The 24,388-nt window shown below is 35.7% G+C and overlaps 6 protein-coding genes across 17 annotated transcripts; 1 reads left to right on the top strand and 5 right to left on the bottom strand.

Annotated features, from left to right (window-relative positions):
• Positions 1-1,751: 1,751 nt before the first annotated feature.
• LOC104701437 (zinc finger CCCH domain-containing protein 15) lies at positions 1,752-4,616 on the bottom strand. Its single transcript, XM_010417136.2, has 3 exons — positions 4,244-4,616; positions 3,354-3,993; positions 1,752-2,437 (listed from the first exon to the last, which is right to left on the bottom strand). The coding sequence occupies exons 2-3, from the start codon at positions 3,978-3,980 to the stop codon at positions 2,090-2,092; spliced, it is 975 nt and encodes a 324-aa protein (XP_010415438.1). The 5' UTR covers positions 3,981-3,993; positions 4,244-4,616; the 3' UTR covers positions 1,752-2,089.
• A 359-nt stretch (positions 4,617-4,975) lies between these two features.
• Positions 4,976-7,370, bottom strand: LOC104701436 (putative zinc finger protein At1g68190). Of its 3 annotated transcripts, none has more exons than XM_087458988.1 (7): positions 7,064-7,370; positions 6,925-6,998; positions 6,393-6,834; positions 5,891-6,151; positions 5,616-5,804; positions 5,336-5,532; positions 4,976-5,244 (listed from the first exon to the last, which is right to left on the bottom strand). In XM_087458988.1, the coding sequence occupies exons 3-7, from the start codon at positions 6,798-6,800 to the stop codon at positions 5,232-5,234; spliced, it is 1,068 nt and encodes a 355-aa protein (XP_087315114.1). In that variant the 5' UTR covers positions 6,801-6,834; positions 6,925-6,998; positions 7,064-7,370; the 3' UTR covers positions 4,976-5,231. The 3 variants fall into 3 exon arrangements, with proteins under 3 accessions (XP_087315114.1, XP_087315113.1, XP_087315112.1); XM_087458987.1 differs by having other exon boundaries at positions 5,616-5,819; positions 7,064-7,186; XM_087458986.1 differs by lacking the exon at positions 7,064-7,370 and having other exon boundaries at positions 5,616-5,819; positions 6,925-7,051.
• A 139-nt stretch (positions 7,371-7,509) lies between these two features.
• LOC104701435 (uncharacterized) lies at positions 7,510-9,821 on the bottom strand. Its single transcript, XM_010417130.3, has 7 exons — positions 9,577-9,821; positions 9,366-9,441; positions 9,196-9,260; positions 8,842-8,972; positions 8,340-8,550; positions 7,890-8,064; positions 7,510-7,804 (listed from the first exon to the last, which is right to left on the bottom strand). Exons 1-6 carry the CDS (start codon positions 9,577-9,579, stop codon positions 7,897-7,899), a joined length of 654 nt encoding a protein of 217 aa, XP_010415432.1. The 5' UTR covers positions 9,580-9,821; the 3' UTR covers positions 7,510-7,804; positions 7,890-7,896.
• A 1,513-nt stretch (positions 9,822-11,334) lies between these two features.
• On the bottom strand, positions 11,335-12,787 carry LOC104701433 (uncharacterized). Its single transcript, XM_010417129.3, has 2 exons — positions 12,054-12,787; positions 11,335-11,945 (listed from the first exon to the last, which is right to left on the bottom strand). Exons 1-2 carry the CDS (start codon positions 12,739-12,741, stop codon positions 11,923-11,925), a joined length of 711 nt encoding a protein of 236 aa, XP_010415431.1. The 5' UTR covers positions 12,742-12,787; the 3' UTR covers positions 11,335-11,922.
• Positions 12,788-17,866: 5,079 nt separating this feature from the next.
• On the top strand, positions 17,867-19,125 carry LOC104704729 (F-box/kelch-repeat protein SKIP6-like). The gene has a single exon (XM_010420765.2). It carries the CDS (start codon positions 18,342-18,344, stop codon positions 19,029-19,031), a length of 690 nt encoding a protein of 229 aa, XP_010419067.2. The 5' UTR covers positions 17,867-18,341; the 3' UTR covers positions 19,032-19,125.
• A 677-nt stretch (positions 19,126-19,802) lies between these two features.
• Positions 19,803-23,067, bottom strand: LOC104701432 (WAT1-related protein At1g68170). Of its 10 annotated transcripts, none has more exons than XM_087456432.1 (9): positions 22,950-23,067; positions 22,309-22,481; positions 22,082-22,212; positions 21,925-21,987; positions 21,228-21,344; positions 20,849-21,089; positions 20,579-20,737; positions 20,305-20,456; positions 19,803-20,207 (listed from the first exon to the last, which is right to left on the bottom strand). In XM_087456432.1, the coding sequence occupies exons 3-9, from the start codon at positions 22,171-22,173 to the stop codon at positions 20,039-20,041; spliced, it is 993 nt and encodes a 330-aa protein (XP_087312558.1). In that variant the 5' UTR covers positions 22,174-22,212; positions 22,309-22,481; positions 22,950-23,067; the 3' UTR covers positions 19,803-20,038. The 10 variants fall into 10 exon arrangements, with proteins under 10 accessions (XP_087312558.1, XP_087312561.1, XP_087312559.1 ...); XM_087456435.1 differs by having other exon boundaries at positions 22,164-22,212; XM_087456433.1 differs by having other exon boundaries at positions 22,309-22,471.
• Positions 23,068-24,388: the final 1,321 nt, after the last annotated feature.

Here is a 24,388-nt window from a genome sequence, read left to right as displayed (position 1 = left end):
ACTTCTCGAGCAACCTCTGACAAATTTCACACGGTCTCTACATGTACCACTCACACCAAGTACATTACCGCAACACCACTTCTAGCTCCACCATATAGTCATAACAAACAACGTTGGCCAGCCACACTCCCCAACCATATAAATCTTGCCCAAATTTGTATAAACTCATTCAAATAAAGAGCATGCAAAGAAGGAATTGTTCTTCTGTCTCGGTACAATTCGGTTCCACAACCCAGATATAGCTGGGCAATCCCCAAGAACATGTATAATCGTTTCTTCACCGCCTTTACACACTTGACAGATACCCTCATCAGATAAATGTCTTCTCTTTCTCTCCATGTTAGTCATAATGATCTGATGAGTGACCAGCCAGAGAAAAACTCTCACTCTTTCGGGATCAACAACCTTCCAGACCCGATCAAACAGTTTCCCCAAATGTTGTCTTGGTAGCGTGCAGCGTGTAAGAAGCCCATAAGCAGATTTGACTGTGAACACTCCATCTGCAGTGTCGCTCCAGGACAAACTATCTTTGGCCCCCATTACGGTATCCACGACCACCGATGCAAGGCGCAACCCGATATCAGGCGTGACATACGGTGAAATAACCTCCAATAACCAACCTCTCCCGTTCAACCACAAATCACAAGCTCTCAACCCTTCGAACCCCTCTGGCAAAGAGATACTAACCCCTTCAATCATGTGTATTTAGCAACCACTTATCAGTCCAAAAACGAATTTGTTTACCATCACTTTTTAAAATAAATTATTAATTTTAGGTTTAAAACTGAAAATAAATACCTAATCAAGTCGTTTTGGTCCGGTGGTAAAGAGAAAAAAGTCGCGTCACCTGAGTTCGAGTAGCATTGGCCCTGGGGTTCGAAATTTAACATGGTTTCCCGGACAAAATCTAACAGAAGTTTATAGTTTATGTTTTTCTTTACCATTATTGTTTTTCGCAACGTGTGATGTCGAACAATCTCAAGGATCGTATAACAACAAGTTTTTTTACCAATATTGTTAAACGTACGTAATCATCCGTATAACTAAGATGTTCTTCTTTGTCATTTGATTTTTTTTTTTTCTGTTTTCTAATGATGTATGCTAAATGAACACAACTTAATACAGAGATTCGGGCCTTGAATATTATTATTTATGAGATTAGGATTAATCTACCCTAAGACTAAAGTATACATATGTATGTGAAGCGGTTTATTTCAATAACACAGGATTTTCAAAATCATAGTATAATTCTAAAAAAACTGTTTACACAAAGTTTGTAATCGGGAGAACATGTCTAGAGTTATGTGCTTAGGGTAAAAGTATGTTTTTAAATTCATCTGGCAGGAGCGTACAACAGCAGGCATGGCGAAAACCCCATCTCAGCTCAGCGCCTTGGTAAACGGATAGACAAGACCGTTCGAAACAAGCTCCTCCTACTTTTAATATCAGACCATCAAAACTACACAGATATCCTTATCCTCCATGTATTAAAGCTTTATAATTCAGAAACGTTACACTTGTTGTAAAGAAAATGTTTTTTTGATGAATAAAATTTTACATTCATTCAATATTAATATTTACATGGAATATCTAAAACCTCCCATTAAGAAATTTACAATATGCCTTACATACACAAACACAACGTTGATATTTCTTACATCGATGAATTAGACTCTCTAATTAAGCCCTCGCTTCGTTCAAATAATATGTACGGCCTTTCCTCTTGTTTGAGTGCAAATTGGTACAAAGTATATCAAAAGACTCCTTTTATAACTAGTTCATTCACCACATATGAACAACCAATGATATACACTTTCCTCGGTTTTAAAAGTCTCAGAATAAACCAGAAAAAAAAATATCAAACAACAAACTACTAGACTCGAACTGTTTCCAGGACGCTCTTACTTATGCACATTATTTATTCACTTTTTACCAAATGCTATATTTGCCAATCGTTTCAATAGGTATCAATACCATCATTGTACTATCTGTGGAATATTATGTATGAGTTTCGGACCTTTTTCCGCTTTACCTTTGAAGTCATGTAAGCAGCTGGAAGGAGGACTGACTTGGGTTTAGACAACCAGGGTCATGTATGCAGCTTCAAGGATGACTTGGGTTTGTAACCAGCAGCCACGAGCTTCTCCTGCTCGGATAGTGAGTGACGGAAGTGGCAACGGTGACCATAAGGACAGATATCACCAGCAAGAACCATTCTGCAAACCTCAGTCTTGTAACGGGGATGGCGGATCACTGGGCGGAGTTCCTTAATGCCGTGAGCGAATTGGCAGTGGTCATCATATGGGCATGTCCCTGTCTCTTGCCATTTGTTGCACAGCTCTGTCTTTGTCATCCCTTGATTGTAGACCTCCACTTCTATTTCCTCCTCCTGATCTTCTTTCTTCCCTCCTCCTCCTCCTCGCACATACACCTTTTGCTGCAATTCATTTATTCATATATCCACCATTACTCTTTACATCTATAGTTCAAAAAAAGCAGAAGAATAGAACACAGATCATATGCAGCACAGATTCAACAGTCTATATAGTGTCCTAATGATTACCTATTTTCCAAAACACTAAACCAAAACCGACTCTAGTTAAAAACCTCCTCTCAAAAATACTGTTTCCTGCATTTCATTCATTCATCCACCGCTACTCTTTTTACATCTAGAGTTCAAAGAAAGCAGAGTACTAGAGGATTCTGGTATCATCAAAACAAGGCAGATTGGAATCATATATGTAGCTCACATGCAACAGTTGATCAAATCTATTGTATCTCAACGATTACCTACTTACCAAAACACTAAACTAAAACCGTTCCTATATCTACTTTTCCCTGCATTTCATTCAATCATCACCATCAATGGTTACTTAAAACTTATATAGTTCAGACTTCAGAGAAAGCAAACAGCATCAACACAATTTTTTCTTCATTTTCTTTCACAAGCAGAACAGCAAATTGTTACCAACACTGGTTTTCAAATTAAAGCCTCTTCTCAGGTATGCTTTATTTTCCTGCATTTCATTTCATTCATCACCATTATTCTTACAACTATACTTCATACTTCAGAGAAAGCAAACAGCATCAAAACATTTCTTCTTTTGTATCTTTACCCTGCTCAAGAATCTAAAACTACACTTAATTGACTGAGTTCTCAACACAAAACCTTTTGCGAATGTACGAATGTTACAAGCAGAACAGTCAACTTTAACAAACATTGATTGTAATCACATTCAACAGTGAACCAAGTCAACATTCTCAATGATTACCAAAACACTAAACCAAATTATTACTAAACTTGACTCAAACCCACAGTAATCAAAGAAAACAAAGAAGCAAAAGATAATTACCGTCGTACTGAGCTGACCACCACAAGTCCCAGTCTTAGATACGGTTCCACGAGATTTTCCAGATTGAGCAGCTCCACCACCACCACCTTGGCTCGCCTTAGAGTAACCGCTAGATCTCACAGAGATGCTCTTAGGGAGCGAAGAACGGTTCATATCCTCATTCTCCATAACACTCGTCGGACTCTCATCACTAACGTCATCTCGCTTAACCGTACGGTTCTGATTCTCCACTCCATCAGCGTCTTTACCTCCGATCGAAAGATTGCTAAGCATCCGCAGCGGAACCCTATCGCAATCGAGTCGGCTCTGGATCGAGGATCTGATGAGACTGTTAAGCTCATTCTTGAGGTGACGATTCATCGATCGGAGCTCAGTGTTCTCAAGACGAAGCGCTTCTGCTTCCAGCGAAGCCTCATGGAGACGCGTGTAACACAACGCCTCTCGATTCACCATATCTTGACGCTGCTGCATGATGTTGCGACTCGATTTGTAGAGCTGATCAGAGAATAGAGACGACGTAACGACTCCTCCGCCGCCGCCGCAGGACGAGTCTCCTTGGGATTTTTTGATTCCGACGACACCGGCTGAGCTTCCGCTGTAGTTAAACGGCGCGATTTCGTTTTCCATCTTTCCGGTAGTTCTGTTACACAATCGCCACAAAGAAATCAAAAATTTAAGCATCTATAACGGAATCGCGAAGAATCAAACAACCGTATTCAAGCAACTGATGATCGGAAAGTTCAAAATCAGATCTAATTTTTCCCGAGAAAATCAGATCTAAGTTTCCGGGAAAGATAATCTCATCTATAGATTCAAAGCGGTTTCAAAATCAAACGATTAGATTCAAGAATCGGAGACGAAATTGACAAGTAAAAGCGATAGAAGATCACCTGAAGTAAGAGAGAAACACCGCCGGGAAAACGAGAGAAACACCGCCGGGAAAATTTAGCGAAACGAACGACTGAGAAAAATTTCTTGGCTCTAGCGAGAGAGAGAGAGTTAGAGAGAGAAAGCAACTCGAGAGAGGAAGCTACACAGAGTATTTATACAGTGCTTTGGATTCGCATCGCGAGGGAAATTATAAGGATTTAATCATTTAAATTAAATAAGTAATTAAGGAAAAATTTATGTGGTTGTTACGGTTACAGAAAAGAAACAAACCAGTCTTCGAGCTATTAATAATTACGGCTATGCCACTATATTTTTGAGCATATGTTATAAAACTATATATTATGATGTAGATGATTTAAGAGGAGTGTCCGTGATCTAATAAGTAGGAAGAAGCCATAATAAGTAGCTGGAGATACTAATAACATGGCCCAATTGTGGTTAAGAGAATCATTTGTTTCAACTAATTGCTTGATTTTGAAGATTATTTTCAAGGGATCATATTGGTCATTTTTGTTTTTGTTTATAAATCTTGCTTATTTATCACAACTATAACTAACCCCTTTTGTAATGTGTCTTGTCAAGATTCATCAAAAACAGTACTAATTATGATTCTGGTAACACAGAAGTTTCCCTATTTACACTGTTCCCTTATCATCATTGTGTCAATGTCATTGTTTATTAAGTAACCTTTGTGATTTATCATTACTGATAAAAAGTCATTTCTGGTGACATTTGGTGTAAGAACCTGTCTGTGATTAACAAAGTAAATGTTGAAGCAAAATAATCAGTTTCAGATACACAGTTACATGCAAGAAACTGAGTCATGTAAAAATTAAAAATAGATCATAGATGAAATGGTAGATTAGTGAGTCTTATGTACAAAAGGGCATGGTACAAATCCAGTAGCTATGCGTTGTCTTGGGAACCATACTAAGCTCATTTCTCCTCCCTGAATCCAGATTATGAAAGGTTTAAGATATACTAAGCTCATTTCTCCTCCCTGAATCCAGATTATGAAAGGTTTAAGATAGACTCTTTTTGTATGGATATAAATGGGGATTAAGTTCATCTATATTATTAAAAAGACTTACGCTCGTGCTCTCTTCTTCATCTTGAGCCTTGAGATGGCCTTTTGACGTGCATTGTTAGAGAGAGGGGAACAAAATGAGATTACTTGCTCTGAGTGGTTGTGAGGGTAGTCGGTTTGGCTATTTGAGAATGAGATAGATGATGAAGCTGGTGTAGGTGCAAATATGGGATTATTGAATGAAGAAGAAAATGTCTTCATCTGAAACACATCAAAAGGTAGAGAGATCTTAGGTTATGAAATGAAAGTATAAAACGGATTTAGTATTAGAAGAGATTTCAAACCTCTCTTGGCTTGTCTAAGGAAGAAACAAAGAACATGTTGTTACTGTCTGCAATCGGCTCAGGATCAGCTCCAAATTGCTCTTCATCAAAGTTTCTGAAAGTGATATCAATGTCAGGTATATGGAAGTCATCATCATCGCAAACGGTCTCTTCACAAACTCCAATGTCTTGTAGGTTTTGATGCCACAACTGCAGGAAACAGAGCTACTCTCATGTAGATATTAATGGTTCCACAAAGAGACTATGTAATGTATGATATATATATAAAACCAAACCTGATTGTTCTTATTATATGGACTTTTGCATTCCCAAAAGGAATCACCAAGTGTAGAAGACGAGGACAAGTGTGAAAAGTCAACAATCAGCTCTTTTCCGTTCTGCGGAAGATCATTTAACCACTCTTCAGATTTCTTGGGAAGCTCCAATGGAGAAGGATCAGCTCGTTCTATCAAAGACAAACCATCATTCTCTTCCTTGAGCTGAAGTTTCTCCAATTCAAGAATCTGTTCCAAGACAAAACCAGCTTCTCTTTGCACCTGAAACCATCAAAAATCATCGGTACATCAGCAGCTACTGAGAGATCTATTCATCTACAAAGCTTAAAACATATATACAAAAGAACTAAGAGCATATGGCATAATGGTTTTTTCGAGTGGGTTGAGGACTCGCCCTATAAATCAAGATCGTTGTGGTTCCCTCTTGGCCACTGTAAACGCCTTAAGGATTAGTCCTACTGTCAAACTAGTAACGAATCTATATACAAAACAAGATTCAAACCTTGTTCATCTCGGATCGTCCCTTAGGTTTAACCATTCGTAAAGATTCCTCTAACGAAACACCATCATCATCCATAACTCGAAAACCCCACATAACCGCGAAATCTCTAGCACGAGGACACCCGGTGTAACACGCCACATCATCCCTTCTATGATGCTCAGAAGAGACACCACCACCACCATGGAACTTATCGTTACATCCATGGCAAAGAAACATTCTATGGTCAAAACATCGAACAACACAAGGCTGGTCCTTACAAGAATCACATAAAACCGTTCGTAAATGTCGTCCAGATAGTGAATTAGCTGAATGAACCTTTGCATCACATGTCAAACAAAGACTCGCTGCATCGGCTATACAATAAACCACTGCTCTATACGCTTTACAAAACTCGCATACTCTTTCCATTTTTTTTTCATAACATAATAAAAGAGATTCGTCCCTGTTACATCAAAAAAGTTTATAAATCGATCAGAGATCTCAAAGATCGAACAATAAAAGTAAATAAAAAAAGAGAGGAAAAAGTTTTTACCGAGGAGAGAACTACAGAACCAGTGATTGGTGACACAAAAAAAAAGGCTTTCTCTGTTTTAAGAACTTTCCTATCTGATAAAATCCGTCGGTTAGGATGATGTGGCAAAGCCACGTAGATAAAAAAGGTGGGGACTTACAAATTGGTGATTACGTTATCTGTATGCACGTGAGATATGGGGAAGCCACGGACGTATGTAACACTATGACAGCTTCTTTCTCGACCCATCATCTCTAAGCTTACCTTTTCCTAACCAATAAGTCCATGCCACATGTCGTACGTACCCAACCCCGGACCAAACATAACTACAAATATCCATCCGGTTTCAAACTAAACTTGAACTAAAAAAGAAGATATAAGCTATACAATACGCTTTTTAGAAAAATATCTTATATATATATTTTTTTTTAACGAAAGATATGTCTTTTTTATTCTTAAAAACGACATTTACAATGATTAGATGCTTCTGTAGCGTTTTTGTCAGAGCTTACTGCTTCCACAATAGTAATTTTTGAGTTTGTTTCAATCATGAAGGTACCATACTGCTTACACAATAGTTTTGATTGTTATAAAATTGTCAGGCAATTTCAGAATGGATTTCTTTGGTTTAGTTAAGATCAAAATGGTCCCGGTTTATCTTATATATTGTACATCCTAAATAAAAAGCTGAATCTACTATCAAACCGATGAAAAAAAGAAAGAAAGATCCGATAAAATGAGAAAGGTCACAGATACAACACCAGTGTTAGCAGAGATCCCCTTCCATGCCCATGTTGATATACAAAACAAAACTCTGGTGGTTTCGCAAAAGTTGAACGGATTGACATTCTAGATTTGGCAGACAGAAGCAACATGCAGGTGGTTTCAGTCTGATTTATGCCTGATTGAATTTAATCAAAGAGAATGAGCATCATCGTATCAGGAATAAGACCCAAGAAAAAAGATAGAGGACTTTCATTAGTTACCTATTTGTCAACTTTTCTTGGTGTGTACTTCGATCATATCATGATCCTCCATATCAAGTTCAGCAGGAGTGGTCGATGGATCAATCTTATCACCGTCAAAAATAAATACAAGATTTTGCAGGTTAAGCTTACCTTTCTCTGCATACATTTTGAAAACCTGCTCAAACTTCTCATCCTACAACAAAACGGGAAAATACCAATTCTACATCAGTATACAAAGGCATCTCATAATTTACACACTGTTAAGGACAGGGACACTACTCAAAAACTCAACCCCTTTCAATCCCCAATCTATACTCATGCTTTCCTAGAAAGCTCGTAATATCTAGCTATCGGGTGACATAACAACCAACTCTTATGCCTACTTATCCCACATACAAATTTTGCCTAGCAAGGTGCATGTTGATGGCAGGTTGGGTAGTGAGCCGCAAGCAGCAAAAAAAAACTAACCGCAAACACTCGGCATTGCTTCTTTTCATCTTTGTCCTGAATTGTAATGACAATCTTGGCCCTGTCATTCGTAGGCTCTGGTGGTGCCTCATCAGCAGCCTCTGAAGGTGGATTGAGTGATACTTCAATCTCCCTTTTAGCAGACTCCTCAACTTCCTGCATCACATCTGCTACAGTTTTTGTGAATGACATGAGCTCCATCTTCTTCGTCCTACATTACATATTTCAGTTTAGGAATATGAAATCAAAGTATAAACAATAAGACTCTTCACGGATAGCAATAAAAAAAAAAGTAGAAGGATATGACTAATCACTCTTAACGAAATCGTATCATCAGTATGCATTAACAAAATAATAAGATAATGACTTACCAAATTTAACGCTTTTATGGGAAAGTTAAACCAACCAAGAGCTATAAATTTGGAATTGAAAAAAACTGTTGCCTCTAACAGCAACGTGGGAAAGCCTAGAGATGAGATTACAAGCAAACAAACAAAACTACCTCAATGCTTTAATGGTTGAATCTTCAACAGACTCCTTATTTTTGTCGAAGATAACCTTAGGCGGAGGAATCAACCAATCTTCATCACCCGTTACTTCAATCACTTTCACATCATCATCAAACTTTTCAACCTACATAAAAGCAAATCGATAGGTTTCAAAAACCAAAACAAAGATTCAAGATTCCAAGAGGGATGATGATATTCATCATAGGTTTAGACTCTGAATCAGTAACCAAAAGAAACACTCTTTATAATCCTTAAGTTTCTATAGTCTGTTCTCCTTCCCCATTGTGAATTTTTAAGTTAAAAACAAAGAGCTCACAGAACCAAATCATAAAAGATCACTTTCTTACAGTTTGTGAAGTTTTTTTAGCTCTCTTTGAAATAGGCGTCACCGAGGCATCATCATCATCATCGTCTACAAAGATTTCAAGCGAGACAGAGTAATTAAGGAAGCAAAAAAAAAAAACTCATCTTTATTTATGACTCTGCGCTGCTCAATCACCAAAATTAAAAACCTCACCATCAATACAAACAAAATTGGCTGGCTGAACACGACGATAATCAAAAAGCGGCTCTAGATCTTCTCCTTCACCTCCCTAAAATCACACTCAGTAACAACAACAAATTCAGAAAATTCAGGAATCAAAACACAATCTCACTAAAATAAAATAAAAATTAGGGTTTTTTTTTGAAAAATTAAGATCTCTAAGAAGAAACCCAGAAATTCTCACCATTGTAGCAAATTTGAATCTTCTTCGTCTCTTGATTTAGCAAATTTGGATAGGTATGGTCGTGATGAGAAGAGATCGGTGTTTTAGCTTTACGAGAGAGCTCTCAAGTGATTTTGAATTTTTGATTTTGAATTTTGAGATATAGAGAGAGAGAGAGAGGCTCGACGATTCGATAAACGCGCGTGTGGTTACCAACACATCATCATGTTTTTTTTTTTTTTTTTTTTTTTTCTAATCTTAACTTTGGGCCTACATATTGGGCCGAGGCTTTATTTATATGATCTATACGGTTTAAACCTCTTTTTCAGATTACAGTGCACTAACTTTGTAGTCATCTTAGACATATCCAATCCTTAAAAATAATTGAAAACGAATTCCAACTGAAGGTGTTACAAGGCTACACCTCTACTAAAGTATTTTCTTACAGTGCTCCATATAGCTTCGAAAAATCTTGAAGTTAAGCCCTCAGGTCGTCCTAGCTAGGGTCGTCATACGTTTCCATATTCATATCATTAAAACATAAAAAATAAAAACATAACAATCATGACCAAAAATCATTCTTCATTAGCATTAGGATCACACTCTTGACACGTTTAGAGCATCCACTTATTGTTATAAGATGTATATAGTTAGTTAAAAGCTTCCGATCCCTCTAGTGCATCTTCTCCAAAAATAGAAGCCACGATTGTTGTTTTTTCTTTCTTCTTCATGTGGGTTTGACATCAAAGTCTATCATAAAGTACATTTTGGAATATTGAAATGTAAAAAATAATCTCCTTCTTGTTTTATAATTAAGAGATTTTAATTGGCTAGTTAAATCATATCTTGAACATTTTTTTGATCTTAAAATTATTTATTTTATATTATTGTGAAAAAAATAAGAGTTTAACAAGACACATCAAATTTTTTTTTCAAAACAAACAAATACTGAATGAACAAAATTTATTCGGTCGGGTACCCACAATAAAATTTATTTTTTGATGATAAAAAACAAAGAAGTACTGTTACAAAAGAGAGCTCAACATGGTGTCGTGGCTGGTGCATAGCACCATATGCATCGCTTATTATTATTTTTGACAAACAACGATAGACTACAACAAGTCAACAACATACATGCAAGTTGCAATAATATTTTATTTTCCTTAAAGTCCATGCAAGCATAATGTTGAATGATCCAGTCCAGATTTATCTGTGACAGCTTGGGCTAGGTCAGTGCTTGAGCCGTCGCAAACCAAGTGAACGGTAGCGCCAATGAGTGGAGATGCGTTTACGTTTCCGTTAAGGGAACAATGCAAGACACCAGTTACTTGGACGGCGTTAATTTGGAGGCCGTTAAGTAAAACTGCGTGGGAAAGAGATGGTAATGATGCCATGAAGACCATGGAAAACAAAAGTGCACTTTTTGTATTCACCATTTCTTTTCTTTTTCTATTTTGTAATTTTTTTTTTTCATGGTTGATGATTATATTTGATTTGTTGTGTTATAAAGAACATCAAGGGGGTGGCATGTATTTAGTATGGGAATTATTTAAATAATACAACTTGGGTGATAATTTTTGATTATTTGATTTGATACGATATCTTGATTATGGGCTTCGAGTGTGTTGTCTTTTTCGTACACATTGTCACTTTCATCTTATTTTAACGACTATTTTGATCAGATCACCCACCTAAAATTCTATCAAGACTCATCCCAAGTATTTGGTAGAGATTAGTGAAGTCAATGGAAAGCTTTAAGACCGTCTACAGCAGTAGTTGCTCACCCAAAAATTCTTTTATTAAAAATTAATAAAATAATATAAAAAGGAAAGAGAAGGAGAGAAAACGGTTCTCAAAGTTCTCCGAGTAAAAACATTTCTTAAGAAACATTGAAGACTTCTCCCATTGTAGATGTTCTAAAGGGAGATTATACAAACCGAAAAAGTCACAACCCGGCTTTACAAAATTAGACTAAAAAATAAGATAAACGACAGTTAAGAAGGGTTGGTGAGGGTATTGAAACCGTACCAACTAAACTGTCTTCGATAGAGAAAGAAGCAAAGAGAGGGGAGACAAAGCGATTTCAGACTATTGAGGGATCATGGAACCCTAGCTAGTAGAGAACTGAGCTTATTACCAAGATTTTTTATTTATATGTTGCTACACCTTACCAAGATTATTATAGAATATAGTCTTGATAATGCCTAAGTTTTGTTTCATGAAATGTTCGATAAACGCCGCTTCTAGCCTTTTTACCCTCTTTGCCTCTTTATGTGATTTTCTCTTCTCCTCTCTTTCATTATTAACTTAAGTCAATTTTCCTAGTTTCCTACATTCTTGTTTGCAATTCTTTCACTTTTTTTTTTGTCAAGAGTTTGTTATTCTTATATCTGCGAAATTATATATATTCTTAATTGTTAATTAAAAATATCATAGTTAAAAAACGTAAAAGCATAATAGGAAAGCCATGAAAGTTATATTGGGAGTTGGAATCTTACCTATGAGATTATGTACCCAATCAATCATCATCCGAAGAGGCCACAAAGAACATACTCGAGTCCTAAACCGATTTGTTCGATCATTGTCAACGTGGTGAGACGACCCTCCTTCTTCTAGGTTACTTTCGGAAACACCTAAGTTAACCTCAAAGCGACAAATGGGACAAGTGTTGTGAATGTTCAACCAAGACACAATGCAACTTGCATGGTACAAATGCACGCATTTCAATTCTTTTCCTTCCTCTCCAACTTCAAACTCCTCCTTGCATATCGCACAAACCTTCTCTTTCGCTAAATCCTCTTCCGTGATTATCACCGTTTTCACAGCCTGGATGGCGGATTGCGAGGCCGGTGGTGGACCGATCTGTACGCTGGGCATCACATCAGCGAATTCCTCATCGGTATTGTAAACTAGATCATCATGACTGAACCGGTTACTTCTCGGTTGGTTGACAAGATGAAACGTGATCCAGTCGGTATCGCTATCCCAGTAAGGTCGGCTTGGCCTCATAATGTCAAGCTCATCATGGAGATTGATCTCTCTAGAACAGAAAGGACATAAGGGACCATATAGACCATAGCTAGTCAGCCTAATGGAACGGCTACAATGACGACAATAGAAGTAATGGAACGTTCTTGTTCTTCTTGTTCCATTAACAATAACTCTTGGACGATACGCAGATGTCATATTTCCAATCTTTTTTATTTGTTTGCTTGTAGAATCTAAAATATATGCATTTATGCTTAAATACGTGTACATGTTTTTAATAAGAGGCAAGACGAAGCCTATACGAGTGAATGAGTTATTCTTTTCTGTGTCTAGGATGGTGTCGTATGGTCTCCGCTATGTCAACTCGAGAATCTATAGCCTATACGGGTGATTTTTCTTGTACGAATTGCAAAGGATGCTTGGAGAATCAATTACCGAGAAAGGATGTAGGTAGGTTAAGAATTAAAAAAAAAAAAATACTAATATAATTAAAATTGGGTTGACAAAATTGACTATTTTGTTTTTGAACCATTCAAAATATGTAAGTAATTAACAAAAACCTTTACCAAGAAATATTAATTTCGATTCCACCAAAAGAAACAAAAATTAATTTCAAAACAAAATTAACATGATAATGTAACATAAGTTACATAAAATCATGTAATTGCTTCTTTTTTTTTTCTCTAATAGCTTAATCAATATTATGATGAATAGAAAATTGTTAAAGTTTTGATATTTTGAACAATATATTTTAGCATAATTATGAATTTTTTAATTAAGATGATTTAATATTATTTTTAATTGATCAAAATATCCGAATAACTCGACTCTTGTTCGAGGTCTTCGTTCTTCTTATTTAAAGCGAGGAAGATCTAAGGAACATCTTATATATATACAAATAAAACAAAGGACTTGCTTGTGATAGCAAATGACAACGTCTTTGTAGAGTATATTTCCCCCAAAAATTAAATTTCAAAGAGATTAATTTTGGTTTTTTTATCAAACGTTTTTTTAATTATTCATATTAATTTATTTTATTTTGAATAGATAATGAATATATTAATTTACCGCATATACAAACAATAATAGTTAGCAACATATTTTAAGTTTTAAAAATTGCAGTAAAAAATAAAGTTTTTAATTCTACAAAAACAACAAAATATAAAATTACAGTCGCGTAACCATCAAATCGAATTATTATCAGTAACTTTAATATGTTTTCTGAATTTGAGGCATTATTTAGATCTAATTGTTTAATAGTATATTTTCGAGTTTCAACTTACTTTTATTTCCTTTTCTATTTTTGCCAGCAAATACTATTATTTTATTTTTAATTAGACGAAAGCTGTATATAATGTTATATTATAGAGAAGTAGTTTAGACTAGCTCTTCCAAAAATAGCACATAAGCTTAATTTTTCTAAATGTAGCATTAAGTGATATTTGATATTTAATTTATATACAGAATTTATTATTTTAAAAATTAAACTCACGATTTTGGATTTCTCTAGTGAAGCTTGTCGTGACGTGAATCACCACATCTGAGATTTAGCTCATCTTCAGCCACTTCCAGGAGAAACATCGCCGTCGTTGCATCTCGTTTTGGGCTCCCACGTTGACCGGTCAGCTATTCTGTGTAGGCACACAACCAAAAAATGCGTAAACGATTCCGATCTAAAAAACAGAGTATGGATCTATCTCGACCTGGCCTTTCGATAATCGAAATGAAGAGTTGGATTTGAACCCTGCTCCAATCTCAGCTCGCCCTCTCACATGACTACCTCTGAATTTGAATAATCACTTCCAAGTCAACAAAGATGATGAAGAAAAGGATAAATACAAAAAAGACGATGATAAGAGACCAAGCAAATCGAGAAATTACATATTAAGAATATGGTTTACAGATTTGCTGGAGTTGGTGGAAGACTCTTGTCATCAGGACAAAGAGAGAGATCGTCGAAGAGGAAGAGGAACAACAATGGATATGGTGGTGAGAGGTGGAAGAAAGGAGTGTGATTCAGCTACTTGGATTCTGGGAATCTTATGCTACAAGATGATAGAAATAATGGTAAGATTATGTGGGAGAGTTTTAAGTATTCTTATGAATTATGATTCTTTTGAGAAGACTTGTAAGCTGTTTAGAAGTGGTTGAATTTGGTAAAGTATATAGTTTGCTATGAGTTTCTAAATTGTTTTGCTAATGGCACAGATCAACTTGGTAGTGTTTCTTGGAATTTTAAGGTTAATCAATCTGGTAGTGTTGTAGAATTAGTTTAAATGTGATATATAAGATATCTCTTGAAGTAATGTTAAAACAAAAATTGAATTCATGGACTGATCATGTTGTTGAATAAGGTTTTCAGCTCTAACTCAAGTGATTGATGATATACATGATAGAAGATATTTTAAGAACAAAGCAGAGAGTTGATGATGAAGATGAGAAAATGGACACTTGAGTGGAAGTTTATGTTCGTTGTTATGGAAGATCTTCCTAAATTTCAAGAATGCCTTCATAAATATTAGGAAGACCTTCCTAAAAGGATTTTATGAAGTATTTTAGTGTTATGTTTGTGATGTCTTTGCAATGTTTCTTTACAAGATAGAATTATCTTGTGTCTTGTGTTGGAGAAGTGTTTGATAACTTTGATGTGTATAATTGTTATGTGGGTTTTTTACATACTGATTTCAGCAAAGAAGAAAGAAACAGTACGGTGTAAGGAAGTTGAGTATGTTGTTCCATGGCAGAGCACACAACATGTTTAAACCATCCTGAATTTAAGCAAGAACACTTTAAACATGTAATCTTTGTTAACTACTATCTTTATGAAGACCATCCTGAATTTCAAAAAGTCATTCCTAAATATTATTGAACCCTTCAAAAATTTAAATATATGTGTTTCTAAATATATATTTTTGGTGTATTTTGAATCAATGTGTCAAATATTAGTAGATTATTCCATTACTAATGGGTAATGATTTTATTTTTGTGCACATTCTGATGTTTGGGAATCTAAACTTTTTTATGAAAGCCATTATGAAGTTCAAGGAAATCCTTCCTAAAGTTCTTAGAATCCTTCCCGAATTGCATACAATCTTTTCCGAATTTCATACAATCTTTCATGAAACTCAGTCACAGTTAATGCAAAGTGCTAACATAAACATGTGAGAATGTTATACATCATACAAGTACCAAAAAAATTTAAAAGGTTTCTCAAGCATCATATATGTCTAAACAATATATATAGTAAAATTGGATAAAGGAACACAGTCTCATCTGTAGATATCCAAAACATACTTGCATCTTGTATCATCTGCAGCATTACATAGCTTAGAGAAATCTTCAACCCCATTCCCTGCAATAAAATTTGAAATCAGGGAATAAGTTTCAGGAAAGTCTTCATGAATTCTCAACTATACTTCCTCAATCTTCAAAGGTGACTGTGATGGGAGATGATATGTGAATGATTTCTAGTCTGAGAGCCATCATTATCAATAAGAAAATGTTATCATTCTAACTAAACCAATCAGCTCACATTCTCTCAAGTTCAGCTATATTGTCAACTTGGGTTTGATTGTACTGAACGAACTCGGAGAATAAGAAAGCAAATGCTGTCAAGCTCACCTACAACACAATTTCAATTCCAAAACAACTAAATTTTCAGAAGATACTCCAAAATTAATGATCACACAATAAAGAGATCAAAACATGAGAGAGAGATTTGAATCGAATCCCACACTTTTTCATTGATTTCACCATGGCTATTGAATCTTCCAAGTCTTTTTCACAGGACTTGTATGCAAGCTTTTTTCACGAGACTTCTCCAAAACATTGTTGTTGATTAAGAACATTTGGTGCTGCATTTTAGACGTGATTTTGGATGTAGGAAAGCCTCATTGAAGGTATTGTTTACAATATACTTTACTATCTCGACTAAGCTCTTGTTTATCTCCACAAAACCATAAGCAGTAGAGAACTCTTGCATTCTGTAAAAAAAAAATAGACACAATTCCTAAATATTTTAATGTGTCTTTAATTAGCAAAGCAAAAACTAGCACACCTTGTCAACTTAGAACAATTAAAATAGAATATGCAAACAAACACTTGATATACGACGAACTCAAGCTATTTAGTTTACTTATTCTTGTTGGGTCTACATAATGTATCAAAGCAGTAGATGTTTGAGAAACTTAAAAAGGAATCTGATACAAATTAAGATTCACAAGCAATCCAAGAGAAGCCAAAGATTAACTAACAAAACATAGTCTTAAAGACCACATCATTATAGAGTCTGATTATCCCTCCTAATGTTCATCCTGAAATCCAAACTTTTTACGAAGGTCATCTTGAAATTTAAGGAACTTTTCATGAATTTCGAGGAATCTTTCCTGAATTTTCATAAGATGAAAACTGTAGCTTAAAAACTTCACAGAACTGTATCCAAATTCAATAGACTTTACATACCCATCTCTTAAAGAACCAAAACCATCGAACTGTCTAGTCTTTGCTTCAATACTCATTATGAAGTTTCTTTGCAGCCTAACAAAAATACAACATAAAAATTGCATGTTCTTGAATCATGAGCAAACTATGGTTTCTCTGCAGCCCAACAAAAGAACCTAATTGTAGGTTTCCTGGCAAGTCAAAACCGTTCTAAAACCTCTCTGATCAGATCGTTACATACTTCTTTGGGATTAGTACTCGATTCAACACAAATGACCCCAATTTCATCAATAACATCATTATCCTCTTTAGATTAAATTTCACCATCACTAACATCAGAACTACCACTAGAGAAATCTCTAAAACCAAGACTCACATCAAACAAAAGTGTTGAAGAGTGTGGCAATTGAGGGTGATAAATAGAAGAATGAAACAGACAAGAGGAGAGAAAAGATCTAGCACCGGAAAACCCAACTTCCTCTTCTTCTCTCCTGTCGATTATGCAACTTTTACCAAAATTAAATTCACTGGAGTTGAATGTTATCGATGCATGGGCTCCTCTGCAGTGTCGCAATTACTGATTTCATTGACTTCGACTTCATGAATCACCTTTGATTCAGATTCGATTGGGTTCGTCGGTAATTAGGTTTGGAATCAGAAAGAAAGATGAGTGAGAGAACACATAGTGGTTGCAATGTTACGATTTCGACATTGATTTAATTTTATTAATATTTTTTTAATAAATATAAATTTGTGCTTGTTTTGGAACATTTAAAAACATGTGATAATTGCGGAAGAAAAACTTAAAATGGTGTTATTTTTGTCAATTGCCCTATATTATATCTCTTCTTGTCACAATAGTCCTAGAGAGGTATTACTTGCTTCCTCCATTAAATTCAATCAATGAAAGAAAGATGCGAGACTCGTAGATTGTTGGAATTGAAGCCATCGCACAATAAGAAGAACGTGTCTGGATTATGGTCGTTACCAGATGAGGTGATTGTGAACTGCCTTGCTCAGGTATCGAGATTGGACCTCGCGGCTTTAGCTATCGTCTCCAAGGAACTCAGGTCTCTCGTAGTTTCCCCTGAGCTCTGGGACGTGAGATATCAGACGGGTTGCATCGAGCCATCTCTCTACGTACTCTTGCACATCTTTCCAGAGCCAGTCCCACGCTGGTTCGTCCTCCACCCCATCCAACGTCTGCTGAAACCGATTCATACACCGTACTCGTATCAGGCTCCGAATTCATCATCCGCTTTCGTGGTGGTTATTTGGGGGATCTTCATCATCGGTGGACTCAAAAACGGCAATCCCACTTCGGATGCTTCCTTTTTTGATTGTACCCTCTTCCAGCCATGAAGATGGCTCGTGCTTCCGCATCGGCAAACCTGATAGACGGGAAGGTATATGTGTTTGGAGGCTGTGAGGATGACACTGATTCCTCAAACTGGGCAGAGGTATACGATCTCAAGACCCAAACTTGGGATTTCTTGTTTGTGATTATGCCCACGTTTCCCCTCAATATCCAACAAAGTGTGCTATTGATACAAGATGATGATGACAAGGAGGTTTACGCGGTGGATGAGGACGGTCAAAACTTGTCCTTCTCGCCAAGTAAATGTAGATTTGTAAGAAGCGGGAAAACACATTTTAACCCGGGACACATGAAAGATTGGTGTGGCATTGGGGAATTCTTATTCTGTCGTGGTACCTGCGGGAGAATACTGTGGTGTTTGCCAAATGAGTTTGATTGGAAGGAAGTGAAGGGTTTGAAAGCGCTGCAACACTCTAACCAGTGGGGATTTGATATCAACAGACTTTGCAGCAACTATGCTAACAATATTGTCATCTTGTGGAACGCGCAGTCTGAAGGTCTTGAGAGTTTGGAGCTTTGGTGTGCCGAGATTTCCCTGGTGGCACGTGAGGGACCCGAGGGATGCGAGATTTGGGGGGAGTTCGAGTGGTTCGGTTCCATCTTCAAACTTGATCCTTTCTCTGACTCGTATAGCGTTAAGGTCTTATTTGCTGATTTTATCCTTGCTTAAACGACTACTTACATAGCCAGATTTAAGTTGTTTTAGCTGCGTTGTATATATATTATGTGGTTTATACAATTTGCAAATTGGCTTATACTGTCCATTTGTTCTTGTCGATTCTTCATCTCATATCTCTCTTCTAATTTCTCTATGGTGTGTTTACCAGTTGTACTTGGATTCCTTTTCATTGACAAGAATATTTATTAGAGTCTTTGAGTTTTTGTTTCTGGCTATTTTGATTAGGTGCACACACTTCATGAGCTACAACAACTATAGATTAGGTTCGTTGCTTTGAGGAAGGTTTAGATGAACCTTGTCCATTTGTTCTTATCTTTTTTTTTTTTTGGAACGTTACTAATCAGAAAATGACTATTTTTAATTCCTTTGTAACTCCTACTTTGGCTCCTTTTTTCCCAGTTATAATTTTCAATATTCTAAGAGAGGGGTGTGTTAAGGTATGTGAGTGATGATAATGAATGTGAGGTTGATGATTATGGTACAAATCACATACCTTAACACATCCTTTTCGATTAGTGATAACCGAATAAACTACTACTAAATTGGCTAAAACATCTGTTGTTCTTTTAGCAGGTGCAACTGGAGCATGACTCCGATTTTAAGATAAATAATATTCTGTTTATGTATGTATCTAATTTTAAGTTCCCTACTTTAAATTAGATTCTTTGTTTCATATAAAAAATAGTTTGACAAATATTATGCTCACAAGTTTTGAAATAATATGAGATGACACTGTGAAATGGCATGCATTATGACAGAGTATTTATGCCTCAAAACAGAAACTAAGTAGAACCAATAAAGATTTTACAATTTTGTCTTATTTTTGAAAATAATCAAACATCTGAAAATATGGATTCTTTTTTTAATGTGGTATAGAAGAAAGGCATACAAAGGTTATAATAAATCGTCGTTAGATAGAAGCATCCTGTTAACACTCACTTGTTCAATATATAACGAGCATTATAAATTGATCGATGGTCGATTTGTAAGAGGAGGATTCAAGGGACATTTGTACTTAATGTAGGAAGATTGTTGAGGGTGTTGTCTTTGCTAGTCTTATTTGTTTCAATATGATCCGAGGTTATCGTAAGGATACTCTTCATTTCCTTGTTTTTACCCCATAGCACAAGATATAATCCTCCCACGATAATCACTGTACCAATGATGCTGTAATGTTGCCAAGTAAAAATTAAACCATATTATATATACATACGTACATCAAACCCACCTCCACAAAACAATACAATATACATGAGTTTTGTACCTCCCAAGATGAAGTGTTTCATCTAGCAAAAATGATCCAACAAGCGTTACGATCACTAGTCCTACAGGGCTAAATACCGATACAAATAGGGGCCCTCTAGACTCGACGCACCATGCGTTAACAGCTACCACCATCCCAGAAATCACAATTGCCTGCGATGGACAACATAAATTCTATATTTCAAATGCTTAAATGAATCTTCTCTTACAGACTAGTACGAATTTAATACATATACAAACAAGTCCGTTATTGATTTGGATGGATTGATAATTACCGCATACGCAATGGTTAAGAGTCTAATATTCCATCCTAATCTCCATTCATTTAAATCGTGTTTCCAGCAAAGAGCGACAAGCATAGCCACTATGCTTCCCATCATGTTCATTAGTGTCGCGTTCCAATAAGCCCCTCCAAATATTTTTCCTATCTTAACCTGTAAAACAAAAAAGAAAACAAAAAAAAGAGTAAAAAACAACATGCCTTTAGTGAGCAAACACACATGAAAATATACATGGAGAAGAAAGTTGAAAAGGATAAAACTTACCTGCAATAAAAACCAAAGTGCAATGGAAATGTTACCGCCAAAAACTAGAAGAGCACCAAAGATAGAGATATGGTGAGTGGTAGCAGCATCACGTGGTTGGCTCACTAGGTTAACGTGAGTTGACCATAGATGAATCTCTTTTCCTCTGTAGAAAATAAAAACAAGAGCTCCACCAACACCAAGCAATGTTCCAAAAACCTTAGCCAACCCTACGCTCGACCCAAGCCGTACACTCTCCATCCTTTATATGGAAAATGGATTATATATCTTTTGTTTAATAATGGTATAAATATTTCCGACCAAAATAATAATAATGGTATAAATATGTATTAATTAAAAGGTCTTAATTAATCAAATTGATTTGACGTGTGTCACTTGCCTAAGAAGTGCAGCGAAGATGAAAGTGATCAATGGAGTGAGAACGCCAGCAGCAGAGGTGAATGTTGCTGACGTTAGAGCCAGACCCGCAATGGTTAGGATACTCGGTATTACCACACTGTTCAATTATCACCACATTAATTAAGTGTTATAATTCCAATATATATTTGTTTTTTTTAATCAATATTATCAACTACGTACTAATTTCAGTAATCAAGTGTTTTAGTCTTCTATGTTTTTGGTAACACGTTGAATCTTAATGTAAAACCACTGGTTGATAATTATATTGATTAATTAAAATGGTTGAAGCTACTTAGTACCACCCTAAGTACCCGACGACTTAACTAGCTATCTAGTCGATATGTATTTTTGAAAAATCTATAGAGAATTGAACTTATTTAGGATTATATGAATTTTAGCATCAAACTTGTGTAACATTCAAACCATCTAGGATTAAAAAAAAAAAAAATCATCTGAAAGAAGATGGATTTAGTTTGACAAAGTCACAAAGACATGAGCATATAATTAACTTTGGGACACAAGAGAACAAAAAAAAAAACGAAATAGCTTTCAATTTCAGTTTGAAATAATGTGGTTTTAATTACATGAACACATAACTTTGGGACACAAGAGAACCAAAAAAAAAACAGAAAACGCTTCTTTCTTTTATGTGTTTGTGACAATTAGTGACTACGTACCCGAGTAACCCTGAGAGTAATGCTAGTAACATCAGACGCCATGTAAACTCCGGCTTCCTCTTCCTAATCGATCACATGTAGTTTAAAAACGAGACATTATCTAATTAATATCAAAACATACAAACACAACCATATTATCATATACAAGAAAATCAACCTTTGAAATATGAAGGACAAAGGAAGCATGAAAATTGTAGCGAATAAGAGACGATAGGCCACGAGTACACTTGGGTTCATACCATCTTCCATGGCAAGCTTGAACAATATGTTTAGCCCTGCCGTAGCTATCTGCACCACCACCATTGCCGTTATACTCCTCATTTCTCTCCACATTTCACATATTCTATCAAACATTTTTTTAATTCCTTGTAGCTAGTTTCTTACCTCACACTTATATACTTATCAATTAATTTGTAGAGAGAGAGAGAGAGGGAGAGGGAGAGGGAGAGAGAGAGAGAACAGCTAGCTAAATGAGTTATAGAGTCCTGACTCTCCTGAACTCCTGAGCTTCTTTATTTATCACGCCAATACTTCTCTTTTTTCCTAGCTGTGGTCCACTAAATTTTAGTACCATAAATGAGTTATGTGATATAAGTTCAGATTCCGGAATATGATTATAGATATGTCATATCCCACCATAAAGCCTAATGTAAAGTGCTTCTAAAACTCTTATACGATTATAGTTATCCAAAACACTTTGGAAATCTCCTCTCTAATCACAAACAACGGGTTGTGAATCCAGAGAATAGATACCCAAACATTTCACTTCAAGATTTGTTCTTATAAGCCATCATGATCCTGAAAATTTTCTCTATAGAAGTGAAATATGTGATAAAAATTATATTAAATCTTTGACAAGAAATTAATATTCTAAAAACTTTCTACAAAAGCGGGTGATTTTGTTACTTTACAAAATTAGTTTATCAAAAAAAAAAGAACAAAGAAAATATAATTTGTCTTAATACCTTTTATATACAAACCAAATCGCAAAGGAACAAAATGAGAATCCAGAAACCACACACTACCTTTACCGTATACCCTCCACAAATATAAATTGTTGCATTCCACCTTGTGCATTCGAGTTTACGTGTTAGATTTGATATTGTTACTTCACAAAAGTAGGATTTTTTTTAAAAAAAAATTGATTTGTCTAAGCAATAGTTTACTGTTATATACAAAACTGATAATGCATAGGAACAAAAAAAAAAAGGAATCCAGCAACGTGTTCAGATGCTGTTGACACGTGCAAGGCATGCTTTGTGCTTTGTGGTGTTCTCCATTACGTACGTACACCCAAAAAGTATACAAAAAGCTTGTAACCATCAGTTTTGTTTCTAATTGTATACTGAGTTTCCCTAGTACAGTGTGTCTCGAATTGTAGAGGGTCCAGGACCAGGTAGCTAGTTTCATGCATGGCATTAGTATGGAAGGTATATAGACTTATGCAAATATGCTTCACCTTGGCCGTTGATTTTTTATCTTAGCTTTAAGGAATCTCATCTTTATTTCTATTCACGAACATAGTTCTAGTAACGTACGTCAGTTTTGTGGTATACCTTCAGTATACACCGTTACTTTAAAGTTAGCAAGTTACAGATGAATTATCTCTGACAATTTAACACTTTTGAGGTTTTCTTTAGTGGAACAAACTTTATATATAGCTTCTAAATTATTCTTATTTTCTTTCTAATTTCTAAAAATATTACCAAAAGAATATGAGAGTGGTTTCAGAAAATTTAGCTTGGACTAGTTTTACATGAGGACTATATCTATATAACTATATATGAAGAGAACAATAAATGAGAATGTGAATTAGTTAAGGTTGGGGTTGAAGAAACCAAAAGCAGGGAAATAACATAGAAACTTCGAGATGCTTAGGCCACAAGATTTCAGTTGAGGGATGATTACACATGTGTTTTTTCATTTTTTGTTGTTGTGGTAGTTAATAACATTTTCAGTCCGTAAAACCATAAATCTAGTTCCTGCCAACAATTTTAACATATAGAAATGGTGTTCGTAAAGCAAGTATAATGTGCAGTCTCGGTTCTTGGCCCATACTATTTGAGTAGGATAATCAAATTCTAGAGCCCAAATTTCAAAATAAATTCCCTAATTTTAGCAAACTTATATACTGTACGGCAAACAAAACGTCTTTTGTAAATATTGCACACACAACCCAATATAATGAGCCAGGCCTGATGCAATTATGCTTATTACCAAATTACCATCCTTTTCATATGAGTAAAGTATTGATGTGTTTGAAGTAGGCCTGGCCAAAAAAACCGGATCCGAAAATCCAAATCGGAACCGACTCGAAAATATGGACCCGGAACCGGTATAATACTCTATTGGGTCCTAATCTCCTAAATGCGAAGAACCGGAATCGAACCCGGAACCGAACCGAGAACCGAATGAGTACCTGACAAACCCGAAATAAAATAATATACATAAAATACTTGTTATA

This window comes from Camelina sativa, chromosome 7 (assembly GCF_030686135.1).
Source record: "Camelina sativa cultivar CO46 ecotype springtype chromosome 7, ASM3068613v1".
Lineage (NCBI taxonomy): Eukaryota > Viridiplantae > Streptophyta > Magnoliopsida > Brassicales > Brassicaceae > Camelina > Camelina sativa.
This window is presented reverse-complemented; position numbering and strand designations above follow the sequence as displayed.